At 36.2% G+C, this 16,790-nt stretch overlaps 1 protein-coding gene and 1 long non-coding RNA gene across 2 annotated transcripts; both read right to left on the reverse strand.

The window, feature by feature from the left end:
- Positions 1-1,526: 1,526 nt before the first annotated feature.
- LOC142609412 (uncharacterized) lies at positions 1,527-8,867 on the reverse strand. Its single transcript, XR_012839594.1, has 7 exons — positions 8,754-8,867; positions 8,387-8,517; positions 7,242-7,382; positions 4,335-4,429; positions 3,248-3,318; positions 1,847-2,016; positions 1,527-1,751 (listed from the first exon to the last, which is right to left on the reverse strand). It is a non-coding gene; the product is annotated as an uncharacterized LOC142609412 (long non-coding RNA).
- A 4,084-nt stretch (positions 8,868-12,951) lies between these two features.
- LOC142611128 (putative E3 ubiquitin-protein ligase RHC2A) lies at positions 12,952-15,051 on the reverse strand. Its single transcript, XM_075783166.1, has one exon. It carries the CDS (start codon positions 14,622-14,624, stop codon positions 13,515-13,517), a length of 1,110 nt encoding a protein of 369 aa, XP_075639281.1. The 5' UTR covers positions 14,625-15,051; the 3' UTR covers positions 12,952-13,514.
- Between the last annotated feature and the right edge of the window lie 1,739 nt (positions 15,052-16,790).

Consider the following 16,790-nt stretch of genomic DNA (forward strand, 5'->3'; position numbering starts at 1 on the left):
ATTTTATAGCGTCGCCTCAAGGCTCCGGGGTACCACTGGTTTCCTTTCTTTACTCCCCTGAGTAACAGAACCTGCAGCGTGCCAGTGGCTTTGATGGCTGGCCCATTCCTTGTTTCTCACAGTTTTCTTCTTTTAATGCATTTTCTCCAAAAGTCCTTTGCTGACCTTCTATTTTAAGATGTCTGACCTTCAATTTCTCTTTCTCCAAGGCTTCTTTGTTTTCCTCAGCTTTTTGGCCGCCCTTCCTTTTTGTCATTTTTCCTAAGTGAACCGATTCTATTCCTGCCATGTTGAAAGTTCCTTAGCTACTTCCCTTCATAGTTCTTGTTCCTCGGTTTCCTAAGGTACCAGCTTCCTTGTTCGTGAGTTGTTGCTTTCCAAACTCTTTGGTTCTTTACTGCATCACTAAGTGCTTGAGAAGGACATATTTGTCCTTCGTTTCTTGTGCTTTTTGGTTCCCCTTTTGAGCTGTCACAATCCCACTTTGGCTGTGCTGCACGTCCCAGGGATCTCGGGCCCTTGGTAGTCTCCGGGATCCCGGCTCAGTTCTTTCTACTAGACTCTCTTTGGTCCTCTGATCTTGGCAGGCTAGGCCCTTTTCTTTCCTCCCTTTGTTTCATGGGCTCTAAAACCTGCTCCTTCATGGATCTTGGGTCTACCATCCTTTTCTTTTTGTGAGCTCAATCTCTTTTCAATTTTACTTTCCATGGGATTGGCTCAATGTGCTATTTCTTTGGGCTTTGTGTTATGATTTTTTGAACCTCAACAAATACAAATTTTGAATTTTTTCGATACAAATCAAGGGAGTTATTGTTGTTTGAATATGGCTCATCTGGCTACCCGATATTCAGATTCCACCAATGTGCCAATAAAAGGGCGTTAAAATATTTTTTTCTATAGCAAATCCATACAAAATTAAATTTTGGGTAAAATATATGTTGATAGCTAGTTATTCACGAGACTCAATCGCTTTGAAAATGTGCTAAAAGTGACCTTTGTTCAGCTAACTTTGAATGAGAAGGAATTTGCAGACACGGTCTTAATCTTACTTCACAAACCCTGCTGGAAGAATCTGTGCCTTCCGGCATGGTAACTAATCAGCACTGGACAGCACCCACAATTTCAGACAACTGTCAGGTTTGGTTCTATCAATTACATCCTCCATGGTTCTTGGCTTTTCCATGCATTCTTCAAAGATATAAAAGATTTTTTATAAAAAAATCAACACTTTGCCAGACTGTATTTGCCAAAATGCAGTGGCTCATTTACAAAGAAATTTTTTGGGGTAAGGGTGTGGAAAGAAAAATAATAGAAGATGGTTTTCCCAAGAAGAAAAAGTAATATCATAAGCAGTGGAAAAAATTAAAACAGCTAGTGCATCCTTGAACCAGTCACTAGGCATGTTTCATGTGGAGCATGTTCACCACACACACACAAAAAAAACGGCAGGCCCATAAAAGGGAACTGTGTCAATAAACTAATACATGAGGGGAAGGAAGTTGACTGCCTTATTTATTTCTTTGACATGTTTTAGTTAAAACCCAGAACTAGGGAAATCAGAGGATTTAAATAGCGCATGTGCCTCTTTATGATATGTTGAATGCAAACTAACCAACATGCATAATTGCTGCTACAGCCAACATATAAACTTCAACAAAAATTTCACATTCCAAGTTAGAAAGATCAAGCTGCATACAATAATTGGAGAAGGCCTGACAGAAGAGATCCTTTTCACTTTGCAATTGACTTACCTAATGAATAGACACAAAAAGGAGATCACAATAGATCTTTATTTAATATTTTTAAAAGCAAGCAACAAATCTAAAAGAAATTATTAAAATTAAACCTTGGCTGCAGCCGTTTCAATGGGCGATCTCAATGCTTCAGAAGATGGGGGTTCAATGGGTCTTAAAGATCTGAGACCGGCACAACATTTGCAAGTATCTTGAATCCATTGTCTGCTGTTGTAACAGCGAGAAGATTCCCCTCCATGTTGAATCTCAAGCAAGGAAGACTCTGACAGTTTATTTGGTGCAATTGTCAATCTAACAGGCATATTACTGACAGTTGAAGACAGTCCACAAGACTACTAGCAGGCCTAATAACCTGCATGGTCTCCTTGTTTTTATTTGAAGATAAACATGCATAGTTACAGTTAATTAGCTAGCAACTTGTTACGGTATCACTTTAACTACTTTCCCACCATAACATTTTCTATTTGTTTTTTCCACCACTAAGGTCCATAAACAAAGAAATTGCCTAAATACAAATGTCACAGATATTGACATACATTATTAAAAAAATCCACAAGATATCCATAAGCTGGGATGCACGGACAAGGCAAAACGCCCGCCGCACCTATGTCCGATGCGGGGGGACACCGCTGCCTGTGCATCCATGCCGCGTCCAGCTTTTTTTTTTTTTTTTTTTTCATGACTCGCGCCGACGCGCATGGAATCGGGTCGATCCGCGCCGAATCGGTCCGTATCGGCAGCAGCCACTGATACTGGTGCCAAACCGGCCAATTCAGGCTGAAATTCAACAAAAAAAAAAGTACGAAAAAAGGTGCAAAACACGTTGAGGATTCGCCGGAGTCAATAGTTTTCCATGGGTTTTTTTTTTTTGAAATAACCGGTCAGATTCCATGGGTTGATAGTAGAGAGAGAGAAACAAAAAAGAGTGGAAGATTTTTCTTTTTTGTTTTGGAAAGAGGAGAGAGGAGAGGAGAGGAGAGGAGAGTGATGTCAAATGTGGAGTGGGTGTGCATTTTGTTATGAGTCATGGGAAGGGCTTTTTGAGAAGAGTGGGGCCTACTCAGCATTCATTGATCAGGTGTGTGGGTAAGAACTATAGAAGCACTATGGCTTTATTTATTTAGTTCAGTGTACGAATGAAACACAAGTGTGAAGTTGTGTCCTATAAAACAATTGAGATTTTAATATAGATTAATTATTGTTGTATATAATTAGTTATACACAGTCTTGCATATATTTTGTGAAGTTATATTTTAAAAATATAATTTCAATTATAATTGTAAAATCATAAAATTTTATTTTCAAAACATAATTTTATAATTTATACTTAGCAATATATAGAAAATATTTTTAATAATTTTTTAATCGCCGCACAGCGTCGCACCCAAATCCGGAAACGCACCCGTGCTTCATAGTCCATAACCCTACATGTCATCATATTCATTCACTGAAGTGCATCACATTATGTTATAATATTAAAAAATGTCACTTACCTTGTAGGATCCATGATTGAATAAAGGTTCAGCTGTATTGCTGAAATCTTATCTTGTACAACCTCCTTTTCCTGAAAATGTCAATGGCAGAACATAATATGACGTGAAAAATGATAAAAAAAGAATTCAAGACCAATAGTCAATACTTATTTGCAACAAGGTCAGTTTTTTATCTTCTTCTCTGAATCAGGGAGACTATTATCAGTAATAAATGGATTTAATCAATAATACTGGAATTTTCATTCATTGCAAAATGCTCATCTCTGCCGCTCTAATTTTGTTTCTATTTGGATGAACTTGCTTATTATGTCTACATAATTTCAAAATTCAAAAAAAAAAAATTGGGTTTCTTACTTGCTATTGTAATTTGTGATTACTAGGTTTAATATTAACTAAGCTAGCCTTTTAAATATTTAGATAGCATTTCAAAGCATTAATTGCTTTGGAAGGATATTATAGCATGGATGGTAAAGGACTTTCTCACAACCAAAAGAGGAATCTGAAGAGACTACCACCACTATGAAAATTATGCTAGGAAGTGACCACATAAGCATCAACTACATCACCTCCACCATCACTAGTCATTGCAACCATTAACAACCAACACCAACATATGTGTCATTGACAACACTAACCCAAGCCTTAGTCCCATATTTTTTGAGGTTGGCTAGGGACACTCATCAAACTTTATGTACCTCCCCTCCCTTCTTGCCATTTAAGACTTGATCTTTTCATATGTAGGAAATTGAATGGCAACATGACATATCCCGGCCAATGAAGGAACAATGCCACTGTTTCAAACCAAAAAAATATCATGACAAAAAGAACACAGCATGAAGACTTTCTTTGTTGAGTTAAACAATGTGGAAAGCACATTTTAGTAATCACTTTGAGCAGAATGGGTCCCAATCATTCTGAAAAACTTTTATTTTTATTTTATAATATAAGTAGTTTAAAACCAATTGAAGTAAAAGAGTAGCTAGCTGCATTAATTACCACAATTACTCATAAATGTATTAAGATTGGATCCCAGATACTGGTTATTTGCAAACTCACATAATATACATCAAATTAAGGAAGAACTTACCTGTACAATCCTCGAATGCCTTTCTCATGTGCTATCCTCGTCAATGCAAACAGCATATCTTTGTAAGGAATTACATCCCGCCTCATTCCCTGTGTCTGAATGAAGATGAAAAAGAAATGAATGTCCAAAACACCTCAATGAAACATAAACAAAATGTGATATATTGGGAAACTTGGGTATTATTAGTCATATCATATTATTACATTACAATATCAATTTATGAAAGAAAACACATATTCTGACCAGCTTTCAAGCACAATGTCATCAACTCATGCCTTAGATTTTAAGACTACTTAAGACAATAAACCACAACGCTACTAACCATTTTAAGGCCCCTGGTTTAGGTCATAAAAATGGTGGGACAGGACAGGTCATAGGTGGAAATCATACTGACCAATAAAAACAATACTGCCATCCACTATAATTATATATATATATATATATATATATATATAAAAGTGAACATATATAAAACTGAGTTTATATATGTTAATTTGTTGATGATATTCTTCTAATTGCTCCCCTTTCCTTAATTTGGCACCTTTCTATTATTTTTTCTTTAATACCCTTATCTAAGTTAACCACTTTTCCCAAAATCAATTTGTCCATTGATATCACATTATCAACAAATCAACATATATAAACTCTGTTCCCCATCTTACCATGTCAGGTTTATACAGCCCTTCATCTTGTATGGCAGGTTGCAGATTACAAGGATTGAAGATAAAGTTAAACTTATCTTTATGAGAGAGAGAGAGAGAGAGAGAGAGATCAAATCATGTTGTCTGACAGTTAACAGAAAAGTGGGGTATGGGTATAGAACTTAAAAGTGAGTTATTCCACCACGTCAAGGTGACATTCTACCGCTGAGTTATATCCCTTGCCCCCCATTGAGAAATAGAACAGACTAATCCTAAGTCAAAGGGTAGAGAAACTCAAAGCTACTATTCCACTATTCTTGAACAACTTGGCGTCAGACCTTCCTTCTTTTCGCACTATTACGAATACAAAAATAATGGGAAAAATTGGATTCAATTGTCAACTATTCCTATCGAAAATAGGATTGACTATGGATTCGAGCCATAGCACATGGTATCATAAAGCCATACGATTTTCCCTATCTAAATAAAGCAAGTTTTACATGAAGAAGATTTGGCTCAGCATGTTCTATTCGATACGGGTAGGAGAAGAATATCCTAGAGAAACAACTTGCTAGCTTAAAAGTGATTAAGCATCAACCACCAGCGGCTGCTATTGAATGAACATTTCTAGCAGCCTTCCACAGAATCTCCACTTGACCAATTCTAAAAAAACTTTCCTATTAAAATAGGGGTATAGAACTTAAAGAAAGTTTTAGCTTAGACATTCCTGCACATCTCTGAATGCCATGTCACAGAAAAGCATATATTAATTGAGTTAAAAAATGTTTCACTATTATCCTTACATTGTAGCTTAATCATTCTAACAGTCAATTTCTTACTAGGCAAAACTTTCTTCTGACATTCACATAATAATCAAACTTATCAGCTCTTTAGGTGGGTAAATTTCTCTTTCTAATGTCTGAGAAAAAAGGTTTGTTTTCCCAATTTCATAATTGAAAAGAGATAGATATTGTTGCAACTGGAAAAAACAATACCTAGTACTAAACATAGCTATAAAATGTATCTTCAAATGTCAGTTGACTGTTTGAAGGGGAAAAAAAGTTTGAAGAGAAAATTGAGCATGAAACCAGATAAAATCATTGACTCAAACACAGCTACCATAGTTTCACATATTTAAAGGCATTACAAACAACTTCTTTATATATGTGTGTGTGTGTGTGTGTGTGTGTGTGTGTGTGTACGTATGCAGGTATATGTATGTATCTATGAATAATTTAATTGAAATGAGACAAGGCAATACCAAACAGAAGCACACCACAATAATCAGCAAAAATAAGCATAGAAGAATGCAATTGTGTCTTACATACTACAGTGTGACTACCAACTAAACAATTAAGTGTCAAGATGTCTTCTGCATCAAATTATATGCATGGCCAGGGCAACATAAAAAAACAAAAAAAAAAAAGGAAATTTATAGATTCAAGGAGCTAAAGGCATTAAAGAGAGGCCTAAATATAATATCGGTCTAAAAAGAAAGAAAATCATAATCATAAAACATATAACAGAATATGGCCCTAAATAGGGCTGATTGGAGAAAGAAGGATTTATGTAGCCAACCAAAGATAAATGCACTATACATTGTCCAAAGAGTATTTAGTGTACACTGACTCAAACATACTAGTCGAATTATGAACACTACCTACAAAAATCTAATATTATACAATGTAGATTCTATATGATACTAAAGACATCTATGAATACTGTCTTCTTTTATTTTTCTTTTTTTGATAGTTATGAATACTATTTATATAGATATGTAAACTAAATGACACTTTTTTTTTAATAAGTATGACTTAACTGAAGAATACAAATTTTAGATGCAAAGTTCCCTTGTTAAATGTATAGCCAAATAATAAGAAAAAAAAAGTGCATAACTTTTGTCCATGAATATGGCAAGGTAGTTAGATATGAATTTATGAGGATGTTCAACATGACAAACAAATCCCATCTCTTTCAATATATGTCTTTCTGTTCTGCTCAAGTCAGTCTTGAGGTCATGATATTTCTGTTAGAAAAGTAATAGGATAACAAGGAAACCATGAGAATTTATTGCATTTTTAGAGAAAAATAGGAGGAATATATAAGTGCAAAGACACCTGAAGTGCTAAAATTAACCACCTATTCAGACAAAGCCATTATACTCGATAGTTGCCAAAAAAGATAAAAAGAAGAGAGATTAAATTCTTGTGCCAAAGAAGAAAATGATAAACAGGTAATTCTATGGAAAAGAAGGTGGGTGCTTAACCTGTGAACCAATCTCCAAATGCTCTATCGGTAAGTTCTCCATCTTACATTCTATTCTGTGGAAAACGTTAAGGACTTGTCTTGCTTTCCTTGGGCTTTCCTCCAGCTTTGATGCAAGCCACAAGTAGCTTGCAGCAACTTTCTGCAAAAAATTATCATATCCCAGAATATTAATAGATGAGTTACATGAGCATAGAAGTTTTATGCTGTTCCAAGTTCGTAACACAACTATCTCTTATTGGTTGCTAAGAAAATGTAAGAATAAAAATACATTCTGGACAACAAGGACCTTAATTCAATGAAGCTCAAGGCAACTGTTGGACTTGGTAGAGGTGAATTACAGATACAAAACTAGTGGTAAATTATCAATTATCCCAAAGCTTAACTAATAGAAAACGGTGTATTTAATTAACTAACCATAATTCTAACACTCCCCTCATGTATAATCTCAAACTCTACCTTAAGAAGTGAGGCCCAACACATGGGATTTTTAACATTTTTAATGAGAGTTGGAGTGAAGGTAGGGTTCAAACTCATGACCACCTTTAACATTTATAATGAGAGTTGGAGTGAAGGTAGGGTTCGAACTCATGACCACCTACGTTGATTACCCTAAGAAATCACTAATTGTCCCAAAAACTTCAACTATTAGGAAATGGTGAATTTAACCATAATTCTAACAATTAGAACATCATGGACACATTTCAAGGAACACTTTTCTTTCCTACATTTATTCTCAATGTAAAGAGAGAATGATAAGAGACAAAACTTAACATTGAAGCAAGCAAATGATTTCTTGCAATAGAAACGATTTTATAGATCCTGCCCGGTCGCCACAGCTTCAGGTCTATAAGTACAAAGATTAAGGTAACATACTGATCCAACAAAATTAAGAAAAGTACACAATTTCATAAACCCAACATATAAATAAATAAATAAAAACAGGATACAGTTTAAGCAAGATGCCACTTTCTTGGATGAGATCACAGCCATAGATTCGTAAGGCTGCTACATCATAACAAATACAAAATTTTAGTCTAACATACCCATCGAATTATTATTTTTATTTTTATTTTTCATGTCACAAACTTGAAACTGTGTATAAACATGAATGAAGCATTTAGATTGAGAAAATTTGGAGATTACCTTAATTAATAATTATTGCATGGGTGCCAAACCTTGAGGGTCTCTAGCTCCTATCACCATTGAACACACCGGAGGGGGGACCAATGGTAGTGTGGTGATGCAGAGGCCAGTAAGGGGATGAGAACAATATTCTGAGGAGAAAATCAAAATAGAGCAGAATATTATTCATAATCTGGAGTCTGGTCTTAACAACCCACAATGGATTTGTTGTGATTGAATTGATAAAAGGGGGGGTGGGGGGAAGCAGTGATGCCCAGTCCTTTTTCTTGTTTTGGTTTTTCCCAATTCCAAAAGAGAATGAATTGATAGAGAAAAGTAATTGAGTTTGATCAAAGCATAGAAACAAACTTTAGAGAGAGAGAGAAACCTGTACTGCGAATGGGGTAGAGGGAAACCGGTTGAGATTTTCTGTTTTTTGATGAGAAGAATACCTCTGAAGCAAACGGAGACAGCCTCCATTGCCGATACCTCTCTCTCTCTCTCTCTCTCTGATTTCAAAATCTAAAACAGAGTGTGGGTTTATGTGAGCGATTCTTATTTATAACTATACGGGGGAAAGCAGGGCAGGGGCGTGGCCTCTGGTATTTTTTACTGTTGCTCAACTCAACGGTAACTTTTTTTTTTTTTTTTTTTAATACAAAATAGAATTTTACCCTAGAATAATCTAAGTGTATATGTGTGTAAAGCTCCCTCCTGAAGACTTGAACCCGGCCCTTGCTTCCCATATCCCACAAGTACTTATACTTGTGGAGTGATCATCGCACCAATGGTGTGCGGTGGGTACGGTAACAATTTTTGAAATTCCAAAGAATTTTGTAGTTGGACTTGGATCACTGCTGGCTTATGCTCGTTTTAATTGGGCCCAAATTAAATGATAGTATTTTCTAGCCACTAAAAAAACTAAATTTCTTAGTATATATGTTTAAAAAAATCACTAGTGTTTGAAGTGGAAATTTTCCATAATAAATAAATAAAGTTGATTTTTGTTATAGGTTTTCACTTTCAAATTTTGATGATATTTAGTGGTCACCATTTGTCCATCATGACAAAAAAGAGCGATAGTGTAAGAAAGTAGGATGTTGTAGGCATAATTTTTTTATTTTTTTTTTTGATGTATTTAGCTAAAAAGATTTTTTTTTTTTTTTTTTTTTTTTTGAAGAAACCTAAAGAGAGAGTTAGCTTAGTCTATTGTGGGTGTAAATATATATTTTTCATTTACTTTGACATATATGCTATTTGAGTAGCTTTTACATTATGTATGGAGTTTAGAGTTTAGATTCTCTACCCATTTATTTTGATTTCATTGAGCTCAATTATTTATATTTTAAATGATAATTTAATTTGTATATTTTTATTTTGCCATTTGTGAACAACAACAAATGGAATTGTTACTTAATGATATTATATGCTACATGATGATATTTTGGAATTTAATTCTTATTGAGGCAATTCCAAAACTGTTTTTGCATGGTGAATGAAATGATGAAATTTATTATGTATGAATGAATTTAAATTTTTTTATGTATTAATACTTGGAACATGTTTTATCTGTCTATGCATGAACAAGTTTATGATATATGTGGAACTTATTTCATTCACCATGTGTAAGGAAACAATTTGCACCCAAACGCAAAAAATAAGATTGGGATAGGTTCAAAAAGCCCAATACAATGAATTTGTAGAGAGTAGGCTTGAAATCTAGGTTCTAGTGATTTTAAGTAACAAAGATAATGGGCTAGATTACAACATCATACAAATGGAATAGTTTATATAACAAAAATTGTCCTCGGACTCAAGCCGAGAAAGCTGGATCCTATCTTTCTCTTTCTCAAAGACAGGTTATAGATATTGATCTTAATGTCTACAGTGTTTTCTTTCTCCTATTTTTCGATCCCATCTCTTGAATGTCTTCTCCTCCTTTTATATCATCTTTCTTCTTCTCTCCATCCTCCACGTATAGATCAGATTACTAGTTTGGATACTTGTCTCATCAACTCATCCATGAAGTGAAGTCTTTGGAGGTAGCTGTAAAGCTAAACCCTGATACTCAGGCATCACTTCCCCATTAATGCGGCCAGAGGTTTAGCTGCAGAGCATTTAATACGGTGGTAACAGCTTTATCTTGGATATTTCACAGCCCTTCTTCCTATCTTGTACACCCACCATGCATATCCTTACTTACAGGTTCTCCTAGAACATCGCTTTTGGACGTCAGATGACCCTTTCTTACCTCGAACCACCTTTTGGGATGACCTTGATCAACCTTTGTTTCATTATCCATCAACACTGCCTCTTGGGCCGATACTCCAACATCCTCGGATTATTTAGCATCCTCAGATTAAGCCTCTGGCCCAATACATACTCCTGAACCCATTGACCCTACACCATGTATGAACATGATTTTTAATTTACAATTTATGGTTGTTGTATAGATAATTGGACTTTTTCTTTTATGAATACTTGATAGATGGACAATTGGACATCTAACAGGTTGCTAGCTAAATAATTAGAGTTTAAACTTGCCCATGCAATTGGACAACTTGCTAAATAAATAGAAGTTTTTATTTGCTTTAAGTTTTGAAAGATATTGGGCATGAGAGCCCTAATTTTTTTATAGATATTTTTTTAATTTACCAATTAAACTGATGTAGGTCGAAAAACTGACCTTTGGCAATGTGCACTGGTTCAATTATGGAAAAACTGATACTAATCAGTTTAGTTACAATTTTGAAAAAAAAAAAAAAAAAACACACACACACACACAACGATTTAACCAAATCGTGCACACCCTTTGTCATAGACCTTGGCGTTATAATAAATAGATACACTTAACTTTATGTTTAGTTAATTTTAGTACATAAAGTTTGATATTGTAACAATAAGACCCCTTAACTTTTTAATTTTTTTTCCTCCAATTTAACCTGTTTTAGCACCAAATCATTATAAATAAGTAAAATGAAGGTGTTATATGTTTAGGGTGTGTTTGAATACCGCTTATTTGCTGAAAACTGAAAACTAATTACTGAAAACACTATAACAAAATATTTTTTAAATAACCAAAACACTATTCACGTGTTTTGTGCAACTTGGCTGGTCCATGAACAGTGCCATTGGACCAGCCAAACGCAAACGCAGACGCTGAAGTAGTACGCAAACTCACACTTACATACTAAAGAGCATTAGCATTGGTAGTGCTAAAAAGCCATGCTACAATGGTGGAGGAAAAATCAAAAAATTTGGCTGAACTACAGTGCACAGCTAAGATGGGAAAAAAAAAAAAACATTTTTTTTTCCTGTATAGTTGAATCCCACTTCAAACAGATTTTTTCAGTATAGTTGACCATTAATATTTGAGCTCTAGTTCCAATGGTACTTCCTCCATGAAGAATGGTGTGGAGGGTGTGGTCGTGAGTCAATACCCACTAGGTGTGTGCAAATTACAAAACAAAAAAATAGTTGATAATTTATATACATACCTTTGAACCTAAAATCATCCAATATTTTCTTATTAGAAAGTTACACACGCACCCGATTGGTCTTGAAGCCAATTCCTCACCCTCCACCTAAAACTTACAAGCCAATTCCTCACTCTCCATCTAAAACTTACAAGGAGAGGAGGTGCTAGTTGGGCTAGAGGCTCATTGCCATTGGTAAGCCTTCCATGCGCAAAAAAGGTCAAGAAAACAGATAAATGACATCCTAATGGTACCTAGTGGTTGTAAACCATCTTGATATGAATGAATATGACATGATTATACAAGTAAAAGGCTAAAAATTCAGCCTTACCTAATCCTACATGATACTAAGTATCCCTTATCTTATCAAAAAAAACTTCAACAATGCTGATACCATCATTCAATCTAAAGTTCTCTGCCTAAGGTAATACCAATTCAAAATAAGCAAAGATGCTCAAATACAATAAAAAGAATGCATTCCATTAAAAAACGCGAAGCAAACGGTATCCTATCTCACTTGTTTCAAGATTTTGGAATAACCTGCATGCTATACATTACACCGTGTTTTTTTATAGATTATAATAACTTTAAGTTTAAAAAGAAGTGCATTCAGGGGTTACATCACCACAAGTTCTCCACAACAATACACTGCAGGAAAACTGACCTGTAGCAATGATGCCAAAGTATTGCAGCAGCCCCTCAAGCTAGTGGTTCTGCTGCTTATTTTCAGTTATGAAGAACTTTCAAAATGAAACTGGTCAGGGTTACAGGTGATGCTATAAAATTAACTATCCTATGAACATCATCACAAGAACAGGTAAGAAAAACAAATTAACAATACCCAACCAGTATCAGGATAATTAAGAACCGTTTCATAAAAACACTCCATAGCAGTCCATGCAAGTGATAAGCTACAACTGCAGCCTATCTAATAGTTGATTCCAGAAAGCTTTTGAAATCAATATGATCAACATCTCCTGGTTAGTTAGCCATCTTGTATTGTTTGCAATCTCTAACTAATGACCATTGGTCCCACTCACAACTACAATTCTCTGATCCATAAATGTATTATGGCAGACATTCTATGTTAAGAAACTGCCAACATAAATCAAGAAAATTGAATTGGACATATTATAGCAAGTAAGCCACTGTTATTGAAGTGTAGCATGTGGAGTCAAAAGCGCCCAAAAGGACACAAGACCACAGAGGGAAAGAAACCATGTTACATACAGTAAAAAAAGTTCAAAATTGTCTACAAGGAACGGCAGATATTACATACCAAACAGCTTCTACAAATACATTAAGAGAAGAAAGTGTGCATTTCCTATTGTAATAAAAACCATCGGCGGAACTCAATAAGGTACAACATTAGTACAAGCACAGCTACAAGGGGATTTACCTCCATAACTTTTGAAGGCCCACTCTAATTGCATAACTATCTTCTTCTCCTTCCACTAGTGTGAAAATCTAAGTGATCTGCCACTTCATTTCTCTCTTTGACAGAATTCAAAACTGAAATTGCTCAACTCTTTCTCATGTGTTGTTATGTACAGCAAGTAAAAATCAAACAATATACAGATGTGAAAACATTGTAGTCTTACTGAAACAATTAGAGAAGACCCTAGATAAAGAATATAAGCAATTCAACACCTCTCTCATTACAAAATCAAAATTTACCATCTGTCATCATCCAAAGCCGCTGGCTGGCCACGCTGCCGCCTCCTCCATGATCGACTAAACACTAAATTAGAGCGACTCCTTTGCGGCTCAGACCTTGAGCTTGAGGTTGATGAAGTAATTCTAAGCCTCCCAAAGAATGAGAAGAAACTACGAAACACGCGGCGCAACCCGCCACTCTCCCTTGAGCTTCTCATACTTGTCTCCCACGCAATCCTCCTTGGAACAGCACCACCACCATTAAACCCTCCATCATTAAACCCACCATCCACCTCAGTGTAAACAACAGGCAGCTCACGCTCTGCTGCTCTTATCCCCCCAGTAAACCTCCCAACCGCAAACCCGCCACCGGGCAATCTCCAAATCGTCAATCCCACAGTCTCTTCATCCCGAGCCGAACCTGTTACAGGGCCCAACTCAGGCGAACTCCCACCACGCACATCCGTGGGCAACTCGTGCCGACACACCGGGCACGAATTCCTAATCGAAAGCCATGGCAGAATACAATCCGAATGGTAAATGTGCTTACAAGGCATCTCTCTCGCCTCCGAATCCAGCTCAAACGGTTCTTTGCAAATTGCGCAATGAGACTCCATGGAGACATGGCTCCCAACGATCTTCACAAACGGCATCGATTCGATCGCAGCTTTTGAGGCCGGTGGATGCTCTAACCTTCCAACCCCATTGATTTCCAATTGCGCCAATTGCTCGAGAAGCCGATCAAACCCTGACCCCATCAAGAACTCCGACATACTAGCCGGTAAAGGCCGAAGCCCCGACCCCGCTCCATCATCGTAGTAGAGCTCGAAATTCCCTCTCTCGGGCTCGTTCCCACGGAGGACGATGACCGGATTGAACGGCGAGCGATCCCCACCGTTCCTCCGGCTGCGGCGGAGCCTAGGGATTGGGATTGCGTTGTGCTCCGGATTGGGCGGGTTGTCGATGTACATTGCGGCGGGGAACCGGTGGAGCGGGGATCGGGTCGGGGTTTCTTCGACGAATCCGCCGCCGCAATCGGGGCAGAGGACGGCGTCTTCGACCCGAACCCGGACCCGGATGAAGTGGTTGCACCTGTAGCACCAGTAGGACGAGGCAGTCGAAGCCATCGATCAAATCAAACCAAATCCCCCACCGACAATTTTGCGGGGATTTGTAAATTTGTCAGATACGAAAACCCTAATAATATCTTTTCCCCTTTTCTTCAATTTGTTGAAAAATAGAAGGGCAAAAGTAGTAAAATACCCTCAAGTTCTTGGTCAAAAAGATCGAAGCTTTTGAGTGGACTTGGACGCTAAGGAATTGAATCAAAGGAAATAGAGACGAAATTGAAGAAAGAAAGCTTTTTCTTTTTCCTCTTCAGAGATCGGAGAAAGAAGAAAACCAAGAAATTGAATTCTCCGGTTTTTTTTTTAGAGAGGAATTGACAAGCATGGAAAAGGAAAAACCTGATTCGTAGGAAAATGTTGTTAACACACACCACAACAACAAGAAGCAGAGAGAGAGAGAAAGAAGTGAAAAAGGAGAATTTGAAGGAAATTTTGTTTTTTATTTTAATTTTAATTTAAGAGTAGCGTGGAAGATGCAACGGTGAAAGCGCGTGACTCTTTTAAGCGTGGTACTCACGCTTAATTACCGATTTTTTTTTTCCTTTTTTTTTTTATGGTTTGGAAATAAAGGAAAAAAAAATGCTACGTCCACAACATTTTTACAATATTTTCACAACAAATTACAGGTAGTTAGTTGTTATTAGTTCAAATTTGAAACTTAGCACTAAAATTACTTTTTTGCCCAACAATAACAACTTGCCACTTATGATTTGTTGTAAAAATATTGTGAACTTTTATAAAAAAAAAAGCGGTAATTGGTGGGTTATGACAAGCACTAAGTGATAACTTTTGTACACATGTTAAGATGCTATCAGTTGGTTGGTATGTTGACGGCGTTATTAGCGACGTTAATGTGTCTCAATGAAAGTACTTTGGGTGTGAGGTGTGAACAGAGGTTATGGGAACCGGCGAGTCGAGTCGAGTCGAGTTGAGTCGGAATGAATTTAAAGTAGGAGTGAGAGTCGCGGAAGTGTGAATTCGGACAAGGAGGCAACACGTCACACAGTTTGTTTGACGTTTCGACCCCAAAGATGCGATCACGACAACGTGGGGCCCGTTTAACCAAGTCTATTTAGATTTTAGCCTGTAGGAGTAGCCTTTCTCTTTCTGATTCCGCTAGACCATTTTTAGAACATTCACGTTTTTTTTTTTTTTTTGGAGAAGTGCTCATGTTTATCTATTCACATTAACTATCTTATTTCTTTCTCCCAAAAAAAAAAAATCTTATTTCTTATTTTTATACACAACATAATAAAATAATATAAAGAGTAGTTTCTCCAAATATATATATATATATATATAAAGAGAAAAGTGAAAATAAATATAAATAAAAAATAAATACAAACTTACTACAATAATTGTTATAAATAAAAATTTACGATTTATAATTGCTAAAGAAATTTAGCAATACACAGCTGTGTAAAGCTCAATTCGAGCTATGTGTATTGTTAAAATAGTCCTTTAGGAGGTTTTACATCCCGATATCAAGGCGGTGTTTGGTTTTTTTTTTTTTATCACTCATCACTCTTCACTCAATTTTCGTCACTCATCACTTAAAATACTCCAATTTCTTAAAATTACATGTTTGGCATATATCATTGAGTTATGTATTCAACCAAAAAATCTAAAAAAATTGGGACCCACACACTGGCCCATGTCATAAAAACTTTCCTCTTTTTTTTTTTTCCCCTTACTCTCTCCTTCGTTTTTCTCTGCTTTTCTCTTCGTTTTTCCCCTTTTTTTCTCCCTTCATTTTTCTGTGATTTTCTCTCCGTTTTTCCTTTAAAAAAGTCGACGATCATCCACTAGCGACGAGCGACGCCATTGATGAAAAATTTGAAACTAAAAGAGAGAGAAAAACAGAGTAATGGGTTAGAGATTTTGGAGATTGTTTGAATTGAAAAGTTTGTGAGTATTGTTTGACTTGAAAAGTTTGTTCCTTGATTTTGGAGATTAATGGGTCTGAGACTAAGATGATGGTGCCAACGGTGGAGTCAAGAAGGATGGAGAAGATGGTGGGTCTGAGCTCCGTGTGAAGGTATGATGTTGGTTTTGGATATGAAGCTGTATGAAAAGGAAATAAAAGAAGAAGAAACCAAAAAAGAAAAGAAAAAGGAAGATGAAGAAGACCAAACCAGACCCAAGAAGAAAAGGACTAGTGTGAAA

The sequence above is a fragment of the Castanea sativa genome, chromosome 9 (genome assembly GCF_040712315.1).
Source record: "Castanea sativa cultivar Marrone di Chiusa Pesio chromosome 9, ASM4071231v1".
NCBI lineage: Eukaryota > Viridiplantae > Streptophyta > Magnoliopsida > Fagales > Fagaceae > Castanea > Castanea sativa.